The following is a 20,112-nucleotide window of genomic DNA, read 5'->3' as shown; positions in this document are numbered from 1 at the left end:
TCCGTAGTGATACTGCCTTGGAAACCCAAGGAGGGGTTGCTATGAGTCGGGTCTGACTCGATGGCACATAACAACAACAACAACATTTATTTGTTTTATCTTTTCTATTTGTACTTTTGCAATTAGATAACGCTTTGTTGAAAGCTAGGCCTGACAATATTACCCCTGCTTATTCTTTTAAGAATTTTATGGTTTTAGTTTGCACATTTAGGTTCTTAATCCATTTTGAATTTATTTTTGTGTATGGTGTGAGGGAAGGATACTATTTCATTTTTCTCCATGTGGAAATCCAATTTTCCCAGCACCATTGATTGAAGAGACTCTTCTTCTCCCATTGAGTGGACTTAGCACCCTTGTCAAAAATCAATAGACCATAGATATGTGGGTTTATTTCTGGGCTTTCAATTCTATTCCATTGGTCTATGTATCTATATTATGCCAGTGTAAGTCAGTTTTGATTACTGTAGCTGCATAATATGTTTTAAAATCAGGATGTGTGAATCTTCGTACTTTGTTTTTCTCTTTCAACATGGGGCTGCTTGCCATTTCATATAAAGTGAGGGTTTGTTTTTCCATTTTTGTAAAGAAGGCTGTTGGAATTTTGATTGCAATTGTGTTGAATCTATAGATGCTTTGGGTAGTATTGACATCTTAATATTAAGTCTCCCAATCCACAAACACAAATCTTCTTTCCATTTGTTTAAGTCTTCTTTAATTTCTTTCAGCAGTATTTTCATTGTATAAGTCCTTTACGTCCACAGTTAGATGGTATTGAAAATGGAATTATTTCCCTAATTTCTTTTTCATATTTCTCATTGCTGGTATATAGAAATTTAACTGAGTTTTGTTTGTTGACCTCATACCCTGCAACTTTGCTAAATTAATCTATTAGTTCTAGAAGTTTCTTGTGGACTTTTTCAGATTTTCTCTGTATAGGATCATATGATCTGTGAATTTTACATCTTCTCTTCCAATCTGGATACCTTTTATTTCTTTTCTTGTCTTATTGCTATGGCTAGGACTTCTAATACAATATTGAATAGAAGTGGTAAGAGTGGGCAAACTTGTCTTATTTGCAGTTTCAAGGGGAAAGTTCTCAGTCTTTCTCCATTTAATATAATATTGGCTGTTGACTTTTCATATATGCTCTGAATCATACTGAGGAATTTCCTCCTATTCAATCTCCTTGAGGGTTTTCATCTAGAAAGTTTGTTGGATTTTATCAAATGCTTTTTCTGCATCTATGGAGATGATTATGTAGTTCTTTCTCTTTGTTCTATTAATATCGTGTATTATATTAATATATTTTCTACTAATGAACTAACCCTGCATTCCTGGAATTAATTCCACTTGGTCATGGTGTATGACCTTTTTAATATGCTGTTATTTTCTACTCATTAGTATTTTGTTGAGAATCTCTACATTTATATTCATTAGATATATTGGCCTGTAGTTTTTCTTTTCTTTTGGTTTCTTTGTTTGGTTTGCATATCAGGGTTATGTTTGATGTATAAGAGCTCTGGTGGCATGGTGTTTAAAATATTCTAAGGCATTTGATTGCTAACCAGAAGGCTGGCAGTTCAAACCCACCAGCCACTCCTCAGAAGACTGGGCAATCTACTTCCATAGAGATACCTCCTCGGAAACCCAAGGAGGGGTCACTATGAGTCAGAATCTACTTGACAGCAGTGAGTTTGGTTTTGGTTTAACCAAAAAGTTAGCTGTTCAAACCCATCAGCTGCTCTGTGGGAGAAAGATGAAGCTGTCTGCTTTTGTAAAGATTTATAGCCTTGGAAACCCTGTGAAGGAAGTCTATTCTGTCCTATAGGGTCACTATGAGTTAGTATCAACTTGACAGCAGTGAGTTTGGTATTTTTCATTTCACAGATTGAATTAGGGAGTTATCAGGTGAATGCTTTAAACAGTACACCACCAGAACTCCTATCAATAATTTAAACACTATTGGTGTCAGTTTTCTCTAAATGTTTCATAGGATTCTCTAGTAAAGCCCTCTGGTTAGGACTTTTTTGGTTGGGAGGTTTTTGATCACTGATTTGATCTTTTCCATCGTTATGGTTTTGTTGAGACTTTCTGTTTCCTCTTGAGTCAGTTTGTGTAGGTGGTATACTCTTAAGAATTTGTCCCTTTAATCTTGGTTATCCAGGTTGTTGCTGTCCAGTTGTCCATAACTTTCTGCCTTAATTCTCTATTTCTATTGTGTCAGTTATAATGTTCCCGCTTTCATGTTTTATTTTGGTTATTTCCATCTTTTCTTTTCATTGTCAGTCTAGCTAAAGGTTTGCCAATTTTATTAATCTTTTTAAAGAACCAACTTTTATTGAGTTTCTGTTATGAGTTTCAATAAACTCAACTGTTACTGAGTTTCTATTGTTTTTCTGTTTTTGATTTTATTTATTTCTGTTTGATCTTTGTTGTTTCCTTTCTTCTGGTAGGTGTAAGTGTACTTTGTTCTTCTCTTTTTAATTCCTGGAGTTGTTGAGTTAGGCTATTAATTTGAGATCTTTCTTCTTTTTTATGTAGGCATTTATTAGAGTTTCCCTCTAAGTACTGCCTTTGCTGCATCCCATAACTTTTGGTATGTTCTGCTTTCATTTTTGTTTAACTCTAAGAAATTTGTAATTTCTCTTTGGATTTTTTTCCTTGACTTATTCCTAATTTACTAGTGTGTTGTTTAATTTCCATGTTTGTGTATTTTTCATGTTTTTTTCTTTTATTGATTTCTAACTTCACTCTGTTGTAGTCAGAGAAAATACATTTTATGATTTCAGTCTTTTTAAATTTATGAAAACTTGTTTTGTGATGTAAAATATGTTCTATCTTGGAGAATGATCCATGTGCATTGGAGTAGAATATATACTGTACTGTTTTGGAGTGTTCTGTGTAAGTCAGTTAAATGTAGTTGGTTTATAGTGTCATTCAGGTCCTCTGTTTTCCTTGTAGATCTTCTTTCTAGATGTTCTGTCTAGTATTTAAAGTGGTATATTGATGTCTCCAACTATGACTGTAGTACTATTTAATATCTCCCTTCAATTTTTTCAGTGTTTGCTCTATGTATTTAGGTGTTTCAATGTTGGATGCATATATATTATGATTGTTAAATGTTTTTGATTAATTGACCCTTTTATCACTACATAATGCACATCTATATGTCTTCTAACAGATATTGTCTTAAAGTCTACTTTGGTTTACATTAATATCACCATCCCAGCTCTCTTTTGGTCATTATTTGCATGGAATTTTTTTCCATCCTTTCACTCTCAACCTATTTGTGTCTTTGGGTTTAAGTTGTATCTCTTATAAACAGCAAATAATTGGATCATTTTTTTAAAAAAAGTCCATTTGGCACTCTTTCCCTTTTGATTGGAGCATTTAGTTCATTTACATACACTGTAATTACTGATAAGTGACTTACTTCTACCATTTTGTTTTTTGTGTGTTTTAAGCCTTTGTCTTAGTCCTTTGGTATTGCTTTTGTGTTTTGTTGTTTTATTGTAATGAGCATTTTGGTTCCCTTCTCCTTTCCATTTGGGTATGTTTTTTAATATATTGTCTTAGTAGCTACCATGAATATAACATTTAAAAGCTTGTATTTATAATATTTTAGATGGTACCAACTTACTATAGAAACATAAAAAATTCTATCCTATACCATTCCTTTCCCCCACGTTTTGTTGCTGTTATTATTAATTAAATGTTTATATTTCATGTGCCCAGTAACATAATTTTATCCTTGCCTTTTATATAATTGTTATTTAAAAAAACATAAAAGACAGAACATTAGAATTACCAGACATTAATACCTTATTATTAGCCCTTATACTTGTTTATGCATTTCCCTTTATTAGGGATCTTTCTTATAATGTATAGCTTTGAATTACTTTCTAGTGTTTTTTTCCTCCATTTCTGGCATTTGTATAGCTTTTGTTCTTAGAAACACATCTATAAATGTTGTCTTGTGGGATAGCAGCTCAGAATTTCCTTCCTCATTCCAAACAATAATGCCAGTGCTGGCCTGAGGTGTGGTAAGATAGGCTCTGAGATCATCTGCCAGGCATCTCCCAGGGAGGAATGGCCCTCCTGGACAAATGGGGCCTTGAGAAAGCGTTGTTCAGAGGGCTGCAGCCACCAGGAGACGCTGTCTTGTTCTGTTTCTGCCTTTGTATTCATGCACCAAATGACCTATGTCAGGTTAGGCTTCTCTTGCCCTGGGATTCATGCTCATAACACGCAGAAACTAGCCTCCCTGTTGGCCACCCAACTCAGAAAACACATGGGCTCATTTACTTAATGACGTGGGAAGAGCACATGCACAGGACTGGTAGGCAGCCTCCTGGCTCTTCCTGGGTGTGTCCTTTTCATGGGGCAGGGATGGAGGCAGGGAGAAGCTAAGCAGTCTGCCAGGTAAGCTCAGGCACTGTTTTTTCTGTCTGCAGGTTTGTTGAAGCTCTTGCTTAAGTTTTCTCAAGGGAAAGTGAGATTGTCCATGAACTTGATTTACCAAGATGAAGAGAGGCCTCTCTGAGAGAGGGGAGAAATAGAAAAGATGTCATATTTAGATTCAGGCACATAGTCTTAACTCTGCATCTTTTTGAAGCTCAAACTTCCCCGAGCTTCTCTCACTGCCAAAGGGGAGTAAGAATTCCATGTGGGGTCAGGAGGAGCATATGTAAGATGCTCAGCATCTGTAGACATTTGATGAAGTGCAGCTGCTCTTACTGATGACTAGTCTGAGGAGGGTTCCTGTGAGGGTCATTTTTAAGTGTCTCTTTCTCCCAGCCTACCAACCCAGGCACTCAAGTCTGCGGTTCCTGATGAGTAAGTCTGTGAGGTGCACCAGAGTGTGTCTCCTTTGGGGTGGGGAAAAACAGATTGTCTGCTCAACAATAGGTGACAACTTGTGGGTGGTTTCTCACTGCAGAATAATTCCCATGAGATTCCCGTGACTTGTCCTGATACCAGTTAGAGAAATGTTAAGGTTATGATCCTTGGTTTGGCTGCAGCTGAATTACTCTGAGGATTGAGGCCACGCTTCACTTGTGTCCTTTGGGTCAGCTTTCCCCTCCCTTGGCTGGGGCTTGGGGTGGAAACTCTGAGTAGGATGTTGTTGTTAGCTGCCATCAAGTCAGCCCTTGACTCATGGCAATCCATGTGTTACAGAGTAGACCTTCTCCATAAGGTTTTCTTGGCAATATTTTTTTATTTGTGAAAATATATACAACAAAACATATATCCATTCAACTGTTTGTACATAGGCAATTTTAGCTATAATATTTATGGAAGCAGATTGCCAGGCCTTTCTTTAGCAGTAACTCTGATCCAAACAAACAAACCCAGAGCCATAGGGCCTCAGTTATCACTGCTGGCTACTCAGGGATGGATGGGTTATCATTGGCCAGACCACTGTCATTTTCAGAACTTCCTGTCCACTTAGGAGGGCTAATTAGGGACAATGATGGACTTAACATTGGCTCCTATGTTTGTTTCTCTGACCCAGGAAATTCTAGAGGACTCATTTTATTTAAAACAAGTGCTGCTTAATAATTCATGACACACTTGCAGGGCAGGGAATGCATTGGCAGGTGATGAGGGCAGGTGATGGGACTAGCTGTGGCCTGAAGCTTCCTCTCTTTTCATAATGAGTTCTCTTTCTTTTTCAGCAACAGTTCTCCAACCCACCCAGTGGAGACCTTGCCCCTAGGCAGTGATGTAAGTGTTTACAGCTGGGCTTTTGGGCTGACTGTCCCTTTGGGTCTCTGTGCAACCACTCAGGGCCTCTTCTTTCTGCCCTGCAGCACCTCCTCCCATCTGCCTCCATCCAGGATGCCCAGCAGTGGCTCCACCGCAACCGCTTCTCCCAGTTCTGCCGGCTCTTCGCCAGCTTCTCTGGTGAGCATCTTTTGGCAATGCTAAGAAGCACAAAGGTCTTAGAAGCAGTTCACAAGGCCAGTACCTGCATGAATTGCTCCATAGGCAGGGCTGTGGTTTTGTACACAATGCAGAGTAACCCCCTCATCAAGTGCTAGAGACATAAGATCCTGTTCTTGAAAGTCCCCACTCTCGTGGGGCTTTAGGGAAGTCAGTATGTATACTCTATCAGGATCCCATTACCTATGAGGGTGGGCTCTGGTCTGCCCAGGAAGGATGCCCCTAGCCAAGAGAGGTGATGCAGATTGGGTGAGGCTTCCACACACTTTTCTTACCAAAATGCTGCTCATCACCTGGTTCCCAAGAATTATGACCTGGGAGATGGAGGTGAAGGCACAGACGAGGAGGGAAGGTGGCGTTTCCTACTTGGAAAGGTTTGAAGCACTTGCTGATTGTCCCTTGACACAGAAGGCCTGAACCAGGGGCTGGGGGGCACAGAGGTCAACCAAACAATGCACATTGCCATTAATAGTCAGTCCAGAGTGACAGGAAGAAAACATTTTTGTATTAAGATTTGATCAAAACTAGAGAAACCTCACCTTCCTACACAGATTGATAAATAGCAGAGAGCTACATGATTTTAGAGGAAATGTCAGATTTCAGTGATTGGTGCTCACCAAAGTGAGTAGGATGGACAGGTGCTTATAGAACCCAATAGGTCCACACTGCCTGTGCCTGGCTTCCCCCCACCCCCCTTCTGTACTTCTATTGACAAATAATGTGCATGCACTTTTCTGCATGCAGTGTGCTGTGTGTTCAGTCTGAATGCATCTGTGTAACCAGCACACAGACCAAGAGGCAAATCCTCACCATTCACCACAGAGACCCCTCATTCCTGCCACGCCCCTACCTCTGTTCCTTTAACCATGAGGCCAATCTTCATAGGTTGCTGGTGGGACAGTACATAGATACAATACTTTGGAAAACTGACAGTACCTACCAAAGCCAAACATATACATGCACTGTGACCTGTTGTCCATTCCTGAGCTCAGACCAAGTGGGTACACACACATATATGAACCAGAAGACAGGTGTGAGAATGTCATGGTGACTTGGTCATCATTGCCTACTCCAGAGAATGGATACTGAGTTGTGCTATATTAACATAATGGAATAGTACATCATAATGAGAATGAACAATCTGTAACTAAGACTACCAATGAATCCCTCAATCATAACTTTGAGGGAGGAAAGCCAGACATTGAAGAGTGCATAGTGTTCATTTTCATTTCTGTGAATTTCAAAAACCAAGCAAAACTTACTTGTGCTGTGAGCAGTCAGGATATTGGTTACTACAGAGATAGGAGGCATGATGGGCAGGAGGTATCTCTGAGGGGCTGGTGATGTTCTGCCTCTTGGTCTGTGTGTTGGTCACACAGGTACACTCAGATTGAAATACAGTGTAGAAAAGTGCACACACATTTATCCCAGTAAAAGTATGGGATAAAAAAGTATGGGAGAAGTCACAGGCAATGACTTATTTGTTTCTGTAAGCATCTGTCTGTCCTACTCACTTTTGTGACCAGTTCTTGGGCTGTGACCTTCTGATGTCATCAAGCTCTCTCTCTATTTTCTCTCCAGACTGATGCCCACATATACTGAGAGTGAGGCAAGCTCTCATTTTCCCCTCTTCCCTATTCCCTACCCCAAGTGCAGCATCTACAGGATGCTTGGGGATGGAGCTGTTTCTCTGTATCCCATGTAACATATGGCCCCATTTTCCTGCCTAGGTGCTGACTTGCTGAAGATGTCCCGAGATGATCTGGTTCAAATCTGTGGCCCTGCTGATGGGATCCGGCTCTTCAATGCCATTAAAGGCAGGTGAGTGTCGGCTTCCTGGGGAGCTTCTGGAGGCAGCCACCTGGCCACACAAGGTGGGCTGGTTGGTGGAACAAATGCTGCTTAGGCTGGCTCTTCCCTGCAGTGTAGGGGCAAATGCAGGTGGAGCAGGTGTGGTGAGGGGCACCAGGGCCATTGCAGGACAGTGAGACAGTGATACAAGACACCAGCAGGCTGCAGCAGATCCTGTCTCAAGGTCTCTTTCCTTTCAAATTGACTGGAACCTTCCCCATCTGCTTTGGATCTTGGTCCCTTAATAATTTCCCCAGGTTCTCCGGATGCTTGTCTCAAAGCTGTTTCTGCCCTGAGGGAAGCCATGGGCTTATATAACTCAGCATCATGTAGTAGTTACCAATATAGACCAAGACCACTTACTGTGATGGTGGAAGTAATCTATGGCCATTCTGTCCAGTGTGATAGCCTCTAGCCACATGTGTCTATTGAACAGTTGAATTGAGGACAATGTACCTGGTAGTGAATTTTAAATTTTATTTAATTAAAATTTCAACAGTCACATGTGCAGTTTTAGAATGAGAGAGTGAGCCTGGGCTTGAATCCTGTATCTACCTCTTGTGACTGTGCTATTGGGGTAAAGCTCTTAACCCCTTTGAGCCTCATTTTCCTCATCTATAAAGTAAGGATGGTCCTAACTCCTTCACAGCATACGTGAGGATGGAATGAGTTATACATGTAGAGTCCTGAGAGCAAAGCCTGATAGAGTGAGCCTGCATAAGTGTTCTTATTATCATCCTGAGAATCCTGCTTTGAGATTCAACTTCTTGGGAGTGGCAGGATCTGGGGGTGGGGTAGAGGGTGGAGGGGTGGGAGATCATCTCTGTCCAGTCCCTTATCTCCAGGCAAGTTGTGTAAATCCTCTGTTCTGGAACAACAGAGCCTGATCTACCCTACCTGCAATGTCTTTCCTCTCTTGCCAGGAATGTGAGACCAAAGATGACTATCTATGTCTGCCAGGAGCTGGAGCAGAACCGGGTCCCCCTGCAGCAGAAGCGGGATGGTGGTGGGGACAGTGGCCTCTGTGGTGAGTTATTAGGGAACCCCTCTACTAGGGGGCTGGGATGCAGGGGGCAGAGTAACAGAGGAAATGTAAACTGAAAACCAAACTCACTGCCATGGAGTCGGATCTGACTCATAGTGACCCCTCTTTGGGTTTCCGAGGCTATATCACTACAGAATTCGATTGCTCAATCTTCCTTCTGATTGGCCTCACTCTGGTTTCATGTACAATGGGTTTTAATTAAACTTGACCATGAAATTGAAATATTAGAATGGGAGGCCTCTCCCAAAATTTGGTCTAGCCTATTTTACACTTGGGGAAACTGAGGTGCAGAGAAGGGTTGTACCCTGCCAAGGCCATTTTGCTATGGATCAGAACTGGGAGTTGAGGTTTCTCCCCTGTTGATCAAACTACAAAGGGCTAGGACCAGTGATGCTCAACTGCTGCTCTCTTGGGAGCTGAACTTTTCCTGAGTGCGTGTTACCTGAGCAATTCCTCCTGTGCTTGTCCTCCAGCCATATGAATCTCCCCTTTGCTTTGGTTGCCACACAGGCCTTGAGGGTCACAGCTGAAGATCCCAGAGTACCTGTGGAGTACATGACTCTTGGGTTACCAGTGTTGAGGCAGTTTGATGAAGAATAAGACAGAAGCTTTGGGGTCAACCATACCTATATACCAGTGCTGGCCATACCACCTACTAGCCATGCGACTTTGGCTGGGTATCAAGGCCTTTGCTTCAGTTTCCACTTGTGTAGAATAAAGATAATACTATTTACCTTCTAGAGGTGTGTGGTTTAAATGAGGTGATATATGTAAAACTCTTTGTTCCTGAGTACCTATGAGTCCTGCTGGTCTAATGGGCTGCCCCTGTCTCAGTACATGAGTGTCAAGCACTGTGTCACCATCATCTGCACAGAGAGAGAGAGAGAAAGAGAGAGACTTTCCCGTCTGCCTGCCTTTCTGGAAAGGGAGTCCCTCAGATTATTAAGAATAGCCACCTCTTCTGGAGCAAAGACACTACTACCTAAGCATTTTCCATATGTGCACTTATTTGCTTCTCACAGTCCTCCTATGACATAGACATTGCTGTTATCTTTATTTTACTGTGAAGGAAAATGAACAGGGTGGTTGACTAGCCCAAGACCACAGTGTTGTAAGTAGCAGAGCCAAGATCCAAATATTCAGACCTTAGCACCTGGCTTTATAGCCTCCACCTGACTGCTGTCCATCTCTAGTGAATGTTCACATCCTCTCTTTGACTAGTAGCCTGTGAAGGGAAGTCTGAGCCTTGTGGGCTCCCACCTATGTACAAAGAGCAGCCCGGTGTTTGCTTCTGCTCCATGCAGTTTTCAATGCCCACTGCGTGGTTTAACCTTGCAACATCTCTGTGTGAGTGCTGTCCCCATTGTATACCCTAAAGCTCCAGGAGTTGTAGAGATTGCCCAAGGTCTTCCAGTGGAGGGAAGAGAGGATCTGAACTCACGTTTGTCTGCTCTTGAGCCTCTGATGTTTTCAGAGTGCTCTAAGCACCTCTGAGTGGCCAAGTTCAGCTGGGGACAGAAAAGGCCAATGATGAAAAGCTACACCAGTGCCAGCCTATCATCCTTCTGATTCTTTTTGCAAATAATCAATTTGTTTTAGAATAAAATCAGAAAAAGTAGAAGTTGCTCTGAAAAGTTAGAAAAGAGAAAAGGAAGTACAATTAGAATTACGTTATAAAAGGAGTCTTCTAAAAGAGTCCTGGGATTCTCACCTGGTGTTAGTATTAGAAGAAACACTATGTAGTAACCATATTCTTTGAATATATTTGAAATCCTGGAAAACTGAATCTGTTGTATGGTTAACCCCAGGTCCTTTATTCCATCCACTTTGAAGGAGCCACTCTTCTCTTTGTTTTTTTTAATATTGGATCTCTGTTGAGATATTTTGAACCAAGGCTTCCTTAGTTAAGGGAGAAATTGGACAACCTCTAATTTAATCCAGTTGTATTTTACTTTTGGAAATTTGGGGCTCCCTTAAAATTGTGTTACCCACCCCAGGCCACCTGGGGAGCTTGATCATACCCTGCTGGTTTGGGTTTTGTATAAGAAAGTCATGTTACCTTCTGGCTTGTTGGCAGCACACATACTCTTGGTGTATCCCCCTGTTCCCTTTGTGATCAAAGGGCCTGAGCCACCTGAGTACTGTTTGTGTGGTGGGGAAGGGGCCAGGGGGAGAGCTGCTGATTTTTTCTTCACTGTCTAGTAGAAAGTCACCTTTCAGTTTCATTCTCTGCCACCTGAAGGCACCACTAATCCCTTTCAACAATGGAAAAGATCTTGGGGCATGGGATTTCCTTCTCCCTCCCTGCAGTGGGCTGTAATCTGGCTGCATCCCAGAATCACTGGAAGCTTGTTACAAACACAGATTTCTGCCAGCACTTCTTCCAGCACCCACCCTCAAATGGGTGTCATTCGATGTGGAGTAGGTCCAGGAACCCCTCCATTTTACATAAGGGCCCCAAGAGAAACTGAAGAAGACAGGAAGAACCACAACTCAGTGTCTTTTCACTGTGGGCAGCTGCACCAGGGCCTGGCACCAGCACCCTCAGCTGTGTGACTTCTAGGTACCCAGTGCAGCCAGTTTTCACCCAATCAGTTGGGGCATGACATCCTTACAAGTAAGTTATTGATTTCTCAGGTGGGGGGTAAGCAAGCTTATGTTAATTTCAATGGCCATTTAAAACCCAGGGATTTAGTCTTTAGAAAGGACCTTTTCTTCCTTCTGCAGTGTACCATGCCATCTTTTTGGAAGAGCTGACCACCTTGGAGTTGATCGAGAAGATTGCCAATCTGTACAGCATCTCCCCTCAGCACATCCACCGAGTCTACCGTCAGGGACCCACAGGTATCCACGTGGTGGTGAACAATGAGGTGAGGACTGTCATTCCACCCCTTCTTGACTGACGGGGGGCTTTTGGCTTGGAGCGGAGTCCAGAAACTTGGATCAGAGATATACCCAGTGAGGGGTGGGATGCCTTTACAAAGATAGCAACAGGTTTCATCTGCATGCCCTCTGCTCTTGATTGCAGTGGCTGTGTGGAGGGCTGTGAGGGAGAAGTCTATTCTCTGAATAGTTGGTAAGCACCTGTTCTTTACCCCACCTGGTGCTATGAAGAACCAGGAGCACAAACTATCTCTGCCCTCAGGAGCTTAGAATCCAGCTATAGAAGGAGGGAACCACACACTCAGGGTGGGCAGCAGCCCCCATGCAGGCCTTCAGGGAGAGAGGAGGTGCAGTGGGTATTGAGTGATGTAGAAGAAGTGGCTAGCAGGAGAGGTGAAGGCACCACAGTGTTCCTGGAATGTCCCTCATACTGCAAACCTGTGTAGGGCAAAGCAGCCTCTGAGAGGACATAGGAATTGAGGAGAGCCTATTGGAATTGTGCCTCTGGGTGGGCTGACCCCATTCATGGCTAAGGAGGTGACTGTTAAATAGGTTTGTGGCAAGTTTAGACATCCCTTACGTGTTTAGAGAGAGGTTTTTATGTTTGTTTGACTTTGGCACCCTTCCTCCTAATAATAATAGAAATAAGTGCATTAAGAGCTGGCTGCCCTGGCTACTGTTCTAAAGTGCACTCTTACCTGACTCATTTAACCCAGAGAGCCTCCGTGTGAGCTGGGTGCTATCAGTTCTTATTGCTATATAGTTGGTATGAGGTTAGGTTGTGGTGGGAACCCAGGCAGTCTAGCTGCAGAGCTAGAGCCAACAGGATATCCATCTTCTCCAGAAATAGAGCTTTAAAACCTACAGCAAGTCCATGAACTCTGAAAGCCACTGTGTAGAAGATTATAGGAGGATATTGGTGGTTCAGTGGTAGAATTCTCGATTTCCCTGTGAAAGACCCATTCTCAACAGTGTACTTTTTGCACAGCCAGCATCTGTATTCAGTGGAGGCTTGCGTGTTGCTATAATGCTGAACAGGCTTCTGTGGGTCTTCCAGACTAAGACCAGAAAGAAAGGCCTAATGATCTACTTCTGAAAATCAGCCAATGAAAACTCTATGGGTCACAAATGTTCAATCCTGTTATGCATGGAGTTGTTGTGAATTGGAAGCAACTTGATAGCAACTACCAAGAGGATTATAGAGACGATCTGGTATAAGAATGGTGGCTGAGAAAAATAAAGAAAATGTGGACTTTGGAATTGGATTGGTTTTCCCACCTTGTATTACCTCCTAGTAGCTGAACAACCTTAGGAAATTTTTTTAAACCTTTTTGAGCCTCAGTTTCCTCATAATGGTAGGGTTGTAGTAAGGATAAATGAAAAAACAGTCAGGCACCAACAAACCAAACCAAACTCACTGCCATTGAATCAATTCTGACTCACAGCAACTCTCACTGGGTTTCTGAGGCTGTAAATCTTTATGGAAGTAGTTTGCTCTATCTTCCTTCCATAGAGCAGCTGGCAGGTTAAGAACTGCTGACCTTCTGGTTAGCAGCCAAATGTCTTATGCACTATGCCACCAGAGCTTCTTATGTCAGGCACCAAACCAAAAAACCAAACCCACTGCCAGAGAGTCAGATCCAAGTTATAGCGACTGCTCCTTCGGTTTCTGAGGCAGTATCGCTACCGACAGCCACTCCTCGGAGGGAAGGTTGGGCAATCTACTTCTTTAGTGATACTGCCTCGGAAACCCAAGGAGGGGTAGCTGTGAGTCGGATCTGACTTGATGGCAGTGAGTATCACTACTGAAGTAGATTGCCCAGTCTTCCTTCTGAGGAATGGCTGGTGGATGTAAAGCCCTTGCATTTTCAAAAGTCCCTGAGGAACTTCCTTCACAGCTTGCCCTATTCTCTGAAGAGTAGGCAGTTAAGCAAGTGAAGCAGAGAACAGAACTCAAATACCACCTCAGCTTAAGTAGGTGATTCCTATTCTCTGAAGTCTCCTTGCTTCCTAACCCCAAATCAATTGGAAACTTGGTTCTTAACTACCAGACATACTGGAGGTAGACTGGTCAGCTGCAGAGCCAGCTCCTGGGGTGCAAGGGCACTTAATTAAACAAAGGAGTTACTGATTAAGCCTGAGCAAGCTCTACTTAGAGCTTTGCATGCCCAAATGGCTAGGCAGCCAGGAGTCCTGGAGGGAGCAAGTCAGAAGTATAGAATAAATGTACTACATGCATCATTAGGCTCTGCAGGGAGGGCAGGGGTCCATATGGGGTGGGTCGTTCAAAATATTTTAGGCAGAGCAAGCAATAGAATTATATTGAATTTTTTCAATTTGCAAAGAGGTCTTGCTATCCTTCGATTTGTGAGTGTGTTGTGTGTATGTATGTATATTTTAAATATTCTTTAAATTTATATTGCAACATATAGAAATCATGTGTAAAAGAGTATATGAGTGTACTTGTGCAGTCTAAAGAAGAATTAAAATATCTGTGTGGGGAATTACATTCATTCAGAGGAGTGACATTGCATTCATCATCCAAAAGAACATTTCAAGATCTCTTCTGAAGTACAACACTGTTAGTGATAGGGTCATATCCATACATCTACAAGGAAACAGTTAATATGACAGTTATTTACATTTGTGCACCAACCACTAATGCCAAAGATGAAGAAATTTAAGATATTTACTACCATCTGCAGTCTGGAATTGATCAAACATGCAATCAAGATGCATTGATAATCCCTGGAGATTGGAATATGAAAGTTGGAAGCAAAGAAGAAGCATCAGTAGTTGGATAAGATGACCTTGATGATAAAATAGTGCCAGAGATTGCATGATAGAATTTTGCAAGATTAATGACATATTCACTGCAAATACTTTTTTCAGCAATATAAAGTGCACTATGCATGTGGATCTCACCAGGTGGGTTACATAGAAATCAAATCAACTACATCGCTGGAAAAAGATGATGGAGAAGCTCAGTATCATCAGTCAGAAGAAGGCCAGGGGCCGACTCAATAGGCAATCAACTGTTCATACGGAAGTTCAAGTTGAAGCTGAAGAAAATTAAGTCCACAAGAGCCAAAGTATGGCCTTGAGTATATCCCACCTGAATTGAGAGACTGTCTTAAGAATAGATTTGACACATTGAATACTAATGACAAGATGAGTTATGGGATGACATCAAGGACATTATGAAGAAAACAAAAGGTCATGAAGAAGACAGCAAAGAAAGAAAAGGCCCAAATGGATGTCAGAAGAGACTCTGAAACTTGCTCTTGAATGTAGACTAGCTAAAGTGAATGGAAAAAATGATGAAATAGGAGAGCTGTACAGAAGATTTTAAAGGGTGGCTTAAAAAGACACTGTAAAGTATTATAATGAAATATGCAGAGAACTGGAATTAGGAAACCAAAAAGGAAAAACATACTTGGCATTTCTCAAACTGAAAGAACTGATGAAAAAATTCAAGTCTTGAGTTGCAGCATTGCAAGAATCTGTGGGCAGGAAGCATGGAAAGAAAATGGAAGGAATACACAAAACCACTGTACCAAAAATAATTGGTTAGCATCCAGCCATTTCAGGAAGTAGCATATGATCAAGAACCAATTATACTGAAGGAAGAAGTCCAAGCTGCACTGAAGGCACTGGTGAAAAACAAGGCTTCAAGAATTTATGGAATACCAGTTGAGGTGTTTCAACAAACAGATGCAACACTTGGAAGCATTACTTGCCTGTGCCAAGAATTTTGGAAGATAGCTATCTGGCTAACTGACTGGAAGAGATCCATGTTTGTGCCATTCCAAAGAAAGATCCAACAGAATACAGTCTTCTTGGATTATTTGCTCAGTGCACAGATTGAGTAAGTATGGTGAGTAAGTATATAATCCTGATGCACACCTTTTCTGATTTGAAACCACAAAGTATCCCCTTGTTCTGTTCATTTGACTCCTTCTTGATCTTGATAATTTTTGTGGAAATTAATTGAGCAATATCATTAATATCACAGATAAGTAATATTTGCTGAAGATAATTCAAAAACAGTTGGCAGTGGTATATCAACAGGGAACTGCCAAAAAGTCAAGCCAGATTCAGAAGAGGATAGGGAATGAGGGATATCAATGGTGATATCAGATGGATCTTGGCTGAAATTATAGAATATCAGAAAGATGTTTACCTGAATTTCATTGACAGCAAAGGCATTCAACCGTGTGGATTATAAATTATAGATAGGAGTTCCAGAGCACTTAATTGTGCTCATGTGGAATCTCGATATACATCGACCAAGAAGCAGTTGACTGAACATAGCAAGGGGATACTGTAGTTTAAAATCAGGAAAGATGTGTGTCAGGTTGTATCCTTTTTACCATATGTCCTTAATCTGTATGCTGAGCAAATTATCTAGGAAGGTGGCATCAGGATCAGAGGAAGACTCAATAACAACCTGCAATATGCAGATGACACCACCTTGCTTGCTAACAATGAAGAGGACTTGATTACTGATGATCAGACTATAGCCTTCAGTATCAGCAAAACGAAAACAAAAATCCTCACAACTGAACTGATGTGACAACATGATAAACAGAGAAAATAATGAAGTTGTCAAGTAATTCACTTTACTTGGAGCTGCAGTCAGTGCCCATGGAAGCAGGAGTCAAAAAATCAAAGGACATATTGTATTTGGCAAATTTGCTATAAAAGACTTCCTTATAGTGTTAAAAAGCAAAGATGTTACTTTAAGGTCTAAGATGCACCTGGTCCAAGCCATTGTATTTTCAGTTGCCGCAAATGCATGTCAAATCTGGACAATGAATAAGGAAGACTGAAGAGGAATTGATGCCTTTGAATTATGGTGTTGATGAAGAATATTGAGTATACTATGAATTTCCAGAAGAATGAACAAATTCGTCTTAGAAGAAGTGTAGTCAGAATGTTTCTTAGAAGAGAGGATGGCAAAGCTTTGTCTCATATACTTTGTACATGTTATCAGGAGGGACCAGTCTCTGGAGAAGGACATCATGTTTGGAAAGTGGAGGGTCAGTGAAAAAGAGGAAGACCCTCATTAGACAGATTGACACAGTGGCTGCAACAATGGGCTCAAACAGCAATGATTGTGAGGATGGTGCAGGACCAAACAGTGTTTCATTCTGTTGTATACAGGGACATTATGAGTTGGAACTGACTGATTGTACCTAACAAGAACAACAATAACATCAACAACACGTGCATCAGGTTAAGAAATAGCATGCTATCTGTTCCTTTAGAGGCTGATTTGTGGACTATTTCACATTACATCCCTCCATCCCCAGGGTGTGGCTTGAATTTTGTATTAACCATTTCCTGTTTCACTGTCATCTTAACTCATAAATTTACCCTTTCACCACCATTACTCTGCAGCCTCAACAAAGTTGGTGTTGGCTGAAAAAAATTTGCCAGTTATATTTTTATAATAGAAACAGCCCCATTTTACAGATAGGGCCATGGAGAAAGAAAAAAAGGTTAGCTTGTCCAAGGCCACTGGGTGATTAATTAAAATTAGATATTCAAATAATTGGCTCCTGAGTAACCCTGAGATTCCTGCTGTATTTGCAAATACAGAGAATGGCACTCTGTTTACATTCTGTCTTCTGGGACTCTGATCCTATTTACTACCAAGGTGTCTTATTTTTTTAAAAAGCACTTTAGGATTTTATCTTGGTATTGTTCACATACTTATTCGTGTAATGTTCATTATAGGAATTGAAAAGCGAAGTATGATTAGTAGAAGCAAAAACAGAAATAAACAACATTCACCACCCATTAAAAAAAAGAAAAGAAAAGAAAACAGAAAAAAACCCAGTTGCTATTGATTCCATTCTGACTCAAGGCAACCCCAAGTGTGTAAGAGTAGAACTGTGCTCCACAGGGTTTTCAATGGCTCATTTCTCAAAGACCATCAGATTTTCTTCCAAGGCACCCCTGGGTGAACTTGAACTTTTGGTTAGTAGGCGAGCGTATTAACTTTGTACCATCCAGAGGTGCTTTGAAAGAAAGACTTGGTGATGTACTTCTAAGAAATCAGCCTTTGAAAACCCTGTGCAGCACTGTTCTATTCTGACACACATGTGGTCACCATAAGTTGGAGTCGACTCAGAACTGGGAGGAGGACCAACATCCCTAGCCATGTTAAATGTTACCATCTTGATTCCCTTCCAGGTGTCTTTCTTTCCCTTATATTTCATTTTTTGTTGCAACTTTAAGTGACAATCCTGTTGTGCATTTATTTGTACCATCCTTTTCTCAGTGAATGAAACAGTATGAGCATGTTCCTAATTTTTGTGAGCATTGGGACAGTATCACTTCTGGTGGCTGTGTCATACTCAGCAAGTGCCTTTTCTTGTTATGGACCCATTGTTGAGAGCACATGTTCTTTCTCTCTTGTCCTTTAGATGGTGCAGAATTTCCAAGATGAATCTTGTTTTATCCTCAGCACATTAAAAGGTAAAGACCACTGCCACCTCCTGTTATCTTTCTTTCTCCTTTAGTTGAAGTCTGTGGACTGTGTGCCTTGGAGTTAAAGAAGGAGGGCACAGTTGGATAGGGGAGGAAGGCCTACCTCGTGGCCACTTGAGAGAAAGTTTACCTGGGAACATCCCCTGAGGAAAAGGAAACACAAACTTCCTGTGAAACCCAGTCCTATGTTAGAAGTTCATGAAATTGTCCCCAAAGTCTTGCCCAAAAGGGAAGTCCTGGACCAAGGAGTGCATTCTCTGTGAACTCACTTAGTGCTGAGTCTCAGGGAATACTCACTGCCATCAAGTCGATTTGACTCATAGTGACCCCTCCTTGGTTTTCCAAGGTGGTGTTACTATGGAAGTAGATTGCCCAAACTTCCTTCCAAGGAGTGGCTGGTGGGTTTGAACTGCCAGCCTTCTGGTTAGCACTATGCTACCAGAGCTCCTTAATGCTGAGTAGAAGTACCATAAACTTGAGTTTTTTGAAAATGAAAGTCTCCTGGGAGACTGAAGGTAGATACAACATCTGAGACTAGAGTTAGAATGAATGAGGACACAAGGGAAGGGACCAGGGCTTAGCTGCAGAAGGTGTGTGAGAGGAGTTTCAGCATGTTTGTGCACTCCTAAAGGAAGAACTAGTATAGCAGAAACATATTCATTCAGGAAAGGTTGAGAAAGGAAAGGCATTCCCTAGGCCTGGGAGAGTGGGCGCATGGGGTTTGTCAGAATTACAGCCCTCTTACTGGGTCATAGGAGCCCCCGAGAGGTACAAATGATTCAGTCACTCACACACACTGAAAGTTTGGGGGTTCTAGTCAACTCAGAGGTGCTTTGGAAGAAAGGCTTGGCGATCTGCTTTAGAAAAATCAGTCCTTGAAAATCCTACAGAACACGGTTCTACTCTGACACACATGGGGTCCCACTTGGAGTAGACTCAATGGCAACTGATTTTTTTTTTTTCTGGCTCTTAGACCCTGAACTGTGAATGAGGCCATTTGTCTTCTTGCTCTATGGGTCTAGACAATGAGTGCCCTCAGGGTTGGAGGCTGTAACTTCCCGAAGAACCACAGATTGTCCAAACTCTCTGTGGCCGTGGGTCCATAAGGCTATGGTGGAAGGGCCCATTGTAAAAAAAGAAACTAAGAGGCAGATGCTAAGTCACAGATTGAAATCTCAGCTTTTATCAGCATGTTTTGCTGTCTACACTCTTATTTTAGTAGTATCTTCTAATATTCATAGTAGGATGTCTGCTGGTACCCTAGTCTCATGTCTTCCATGACTCCCAAATGCCCAACACTGCTCCTGTCTTCCTGACAAATGCCCAGTGTTTCTCTCTTCCAGCTGAGAGCAATGACGGCTACCACATCATCCTGAAATGTGGACTCTGAGCAGAATCAGGATGTGCGTCTGTCTCCAACGTCTAGCCCTAAGACCCCCTGGATGTAGAAATCACACCACTGTCAAAGGTGGCTTGCCTGGCTAGCAGAGGCAAGGAGGACCTTGCACAGACCCTGACAGCTACAGATCATCGATCAGCAGAAGCCCATGGTCACACAGTTTCTGGACTACAGAAAGCTGAAGGCTCCTCTTTCCCTTCTTCCTGGCCTTCAGCTTTTGCACTGTTCCTGGTTCTTTTTCCCAACTCTGATGTTCCAAAGAGGCAAATACTGAGGGCATGCTCTCTGAGACCCCTTGTCCTCTTAGATGAAGACTGAGTCATTGGTGTCTGGGTGCCACTTGTATTACTTCCTTCTGATCCTCTTCTGCCTCTGGAAAAAGCTCTGGTTCACCCCCATACTTGCAGCTTCCTCTCTGGTAACTGGCTCCATGACCAGGCCTGCTAACTGGACAGTAGTGGATGGTCTGCCACAATTCTCCTATCATCCT

At 41.9% G+C, this 20,112-nt stretch overlaps 1 protein-coding gene across 1 annotated transcript in view; it reads left to right on the top strand.

Annotated features, from left to right (window-relative positions):
* The window catches only part of TFCP2L1 (transcription factor CP2 like 1), a 104,287-nt gene extending 84,674 nt beyond the window's left edge, over nt 1–19,613 (top strand). The window contains exons 9-15 of the mRNA XM_007937874.1: nt 5,679–5,727; nt 5,814–5,907; nt 7,677–7,767; nt 8,721–8,824; nt 11,570–11,712; nt 18,160–18,211; nt 19,567–19,613. Coding sequence (XP_007936065.1) covers nt 5,679–5,727; nt 5,814–5,907; nt 7,677–7,767; nt 8,721–8,824; nt 11,570–11,712; nt 18,160–18,211; nt 19,567–19,613 — 580 coding nt within the window. The remainder of the gene's footprint in view (nt 1–5,678; nt 5,728–5,813; nt 5,908–7,676; nt 7,768–8,720; nt 8,825–11,569; nt 11,713–18,159; nt 18,212–19,566) is intronic.
* Nucleotides 19,614–20,112: the final 499 nt, after the last annotated feature.

Source organism: Orycteropus afer, unplaced genomic scaffold (genome assembly GCF_000298275.1).
Source record: "Orycteropus afer afer isolate SDZICR_OR568_19922 unplaced genomic scaffold, OryAfe1.0 scaffold00004, whole genome shotgun sequence".
In the NCBI taxonomy this organism is placed as follows: Eukaryota; Metazoa; Chordata; class Mammalia; order Tubulidentata; family Orycteropodidae; genus Orycteropus; species Orycteropus afer.
This window is presented reverse-complemented; position numbering and strand designations above follow the sequence as displayed.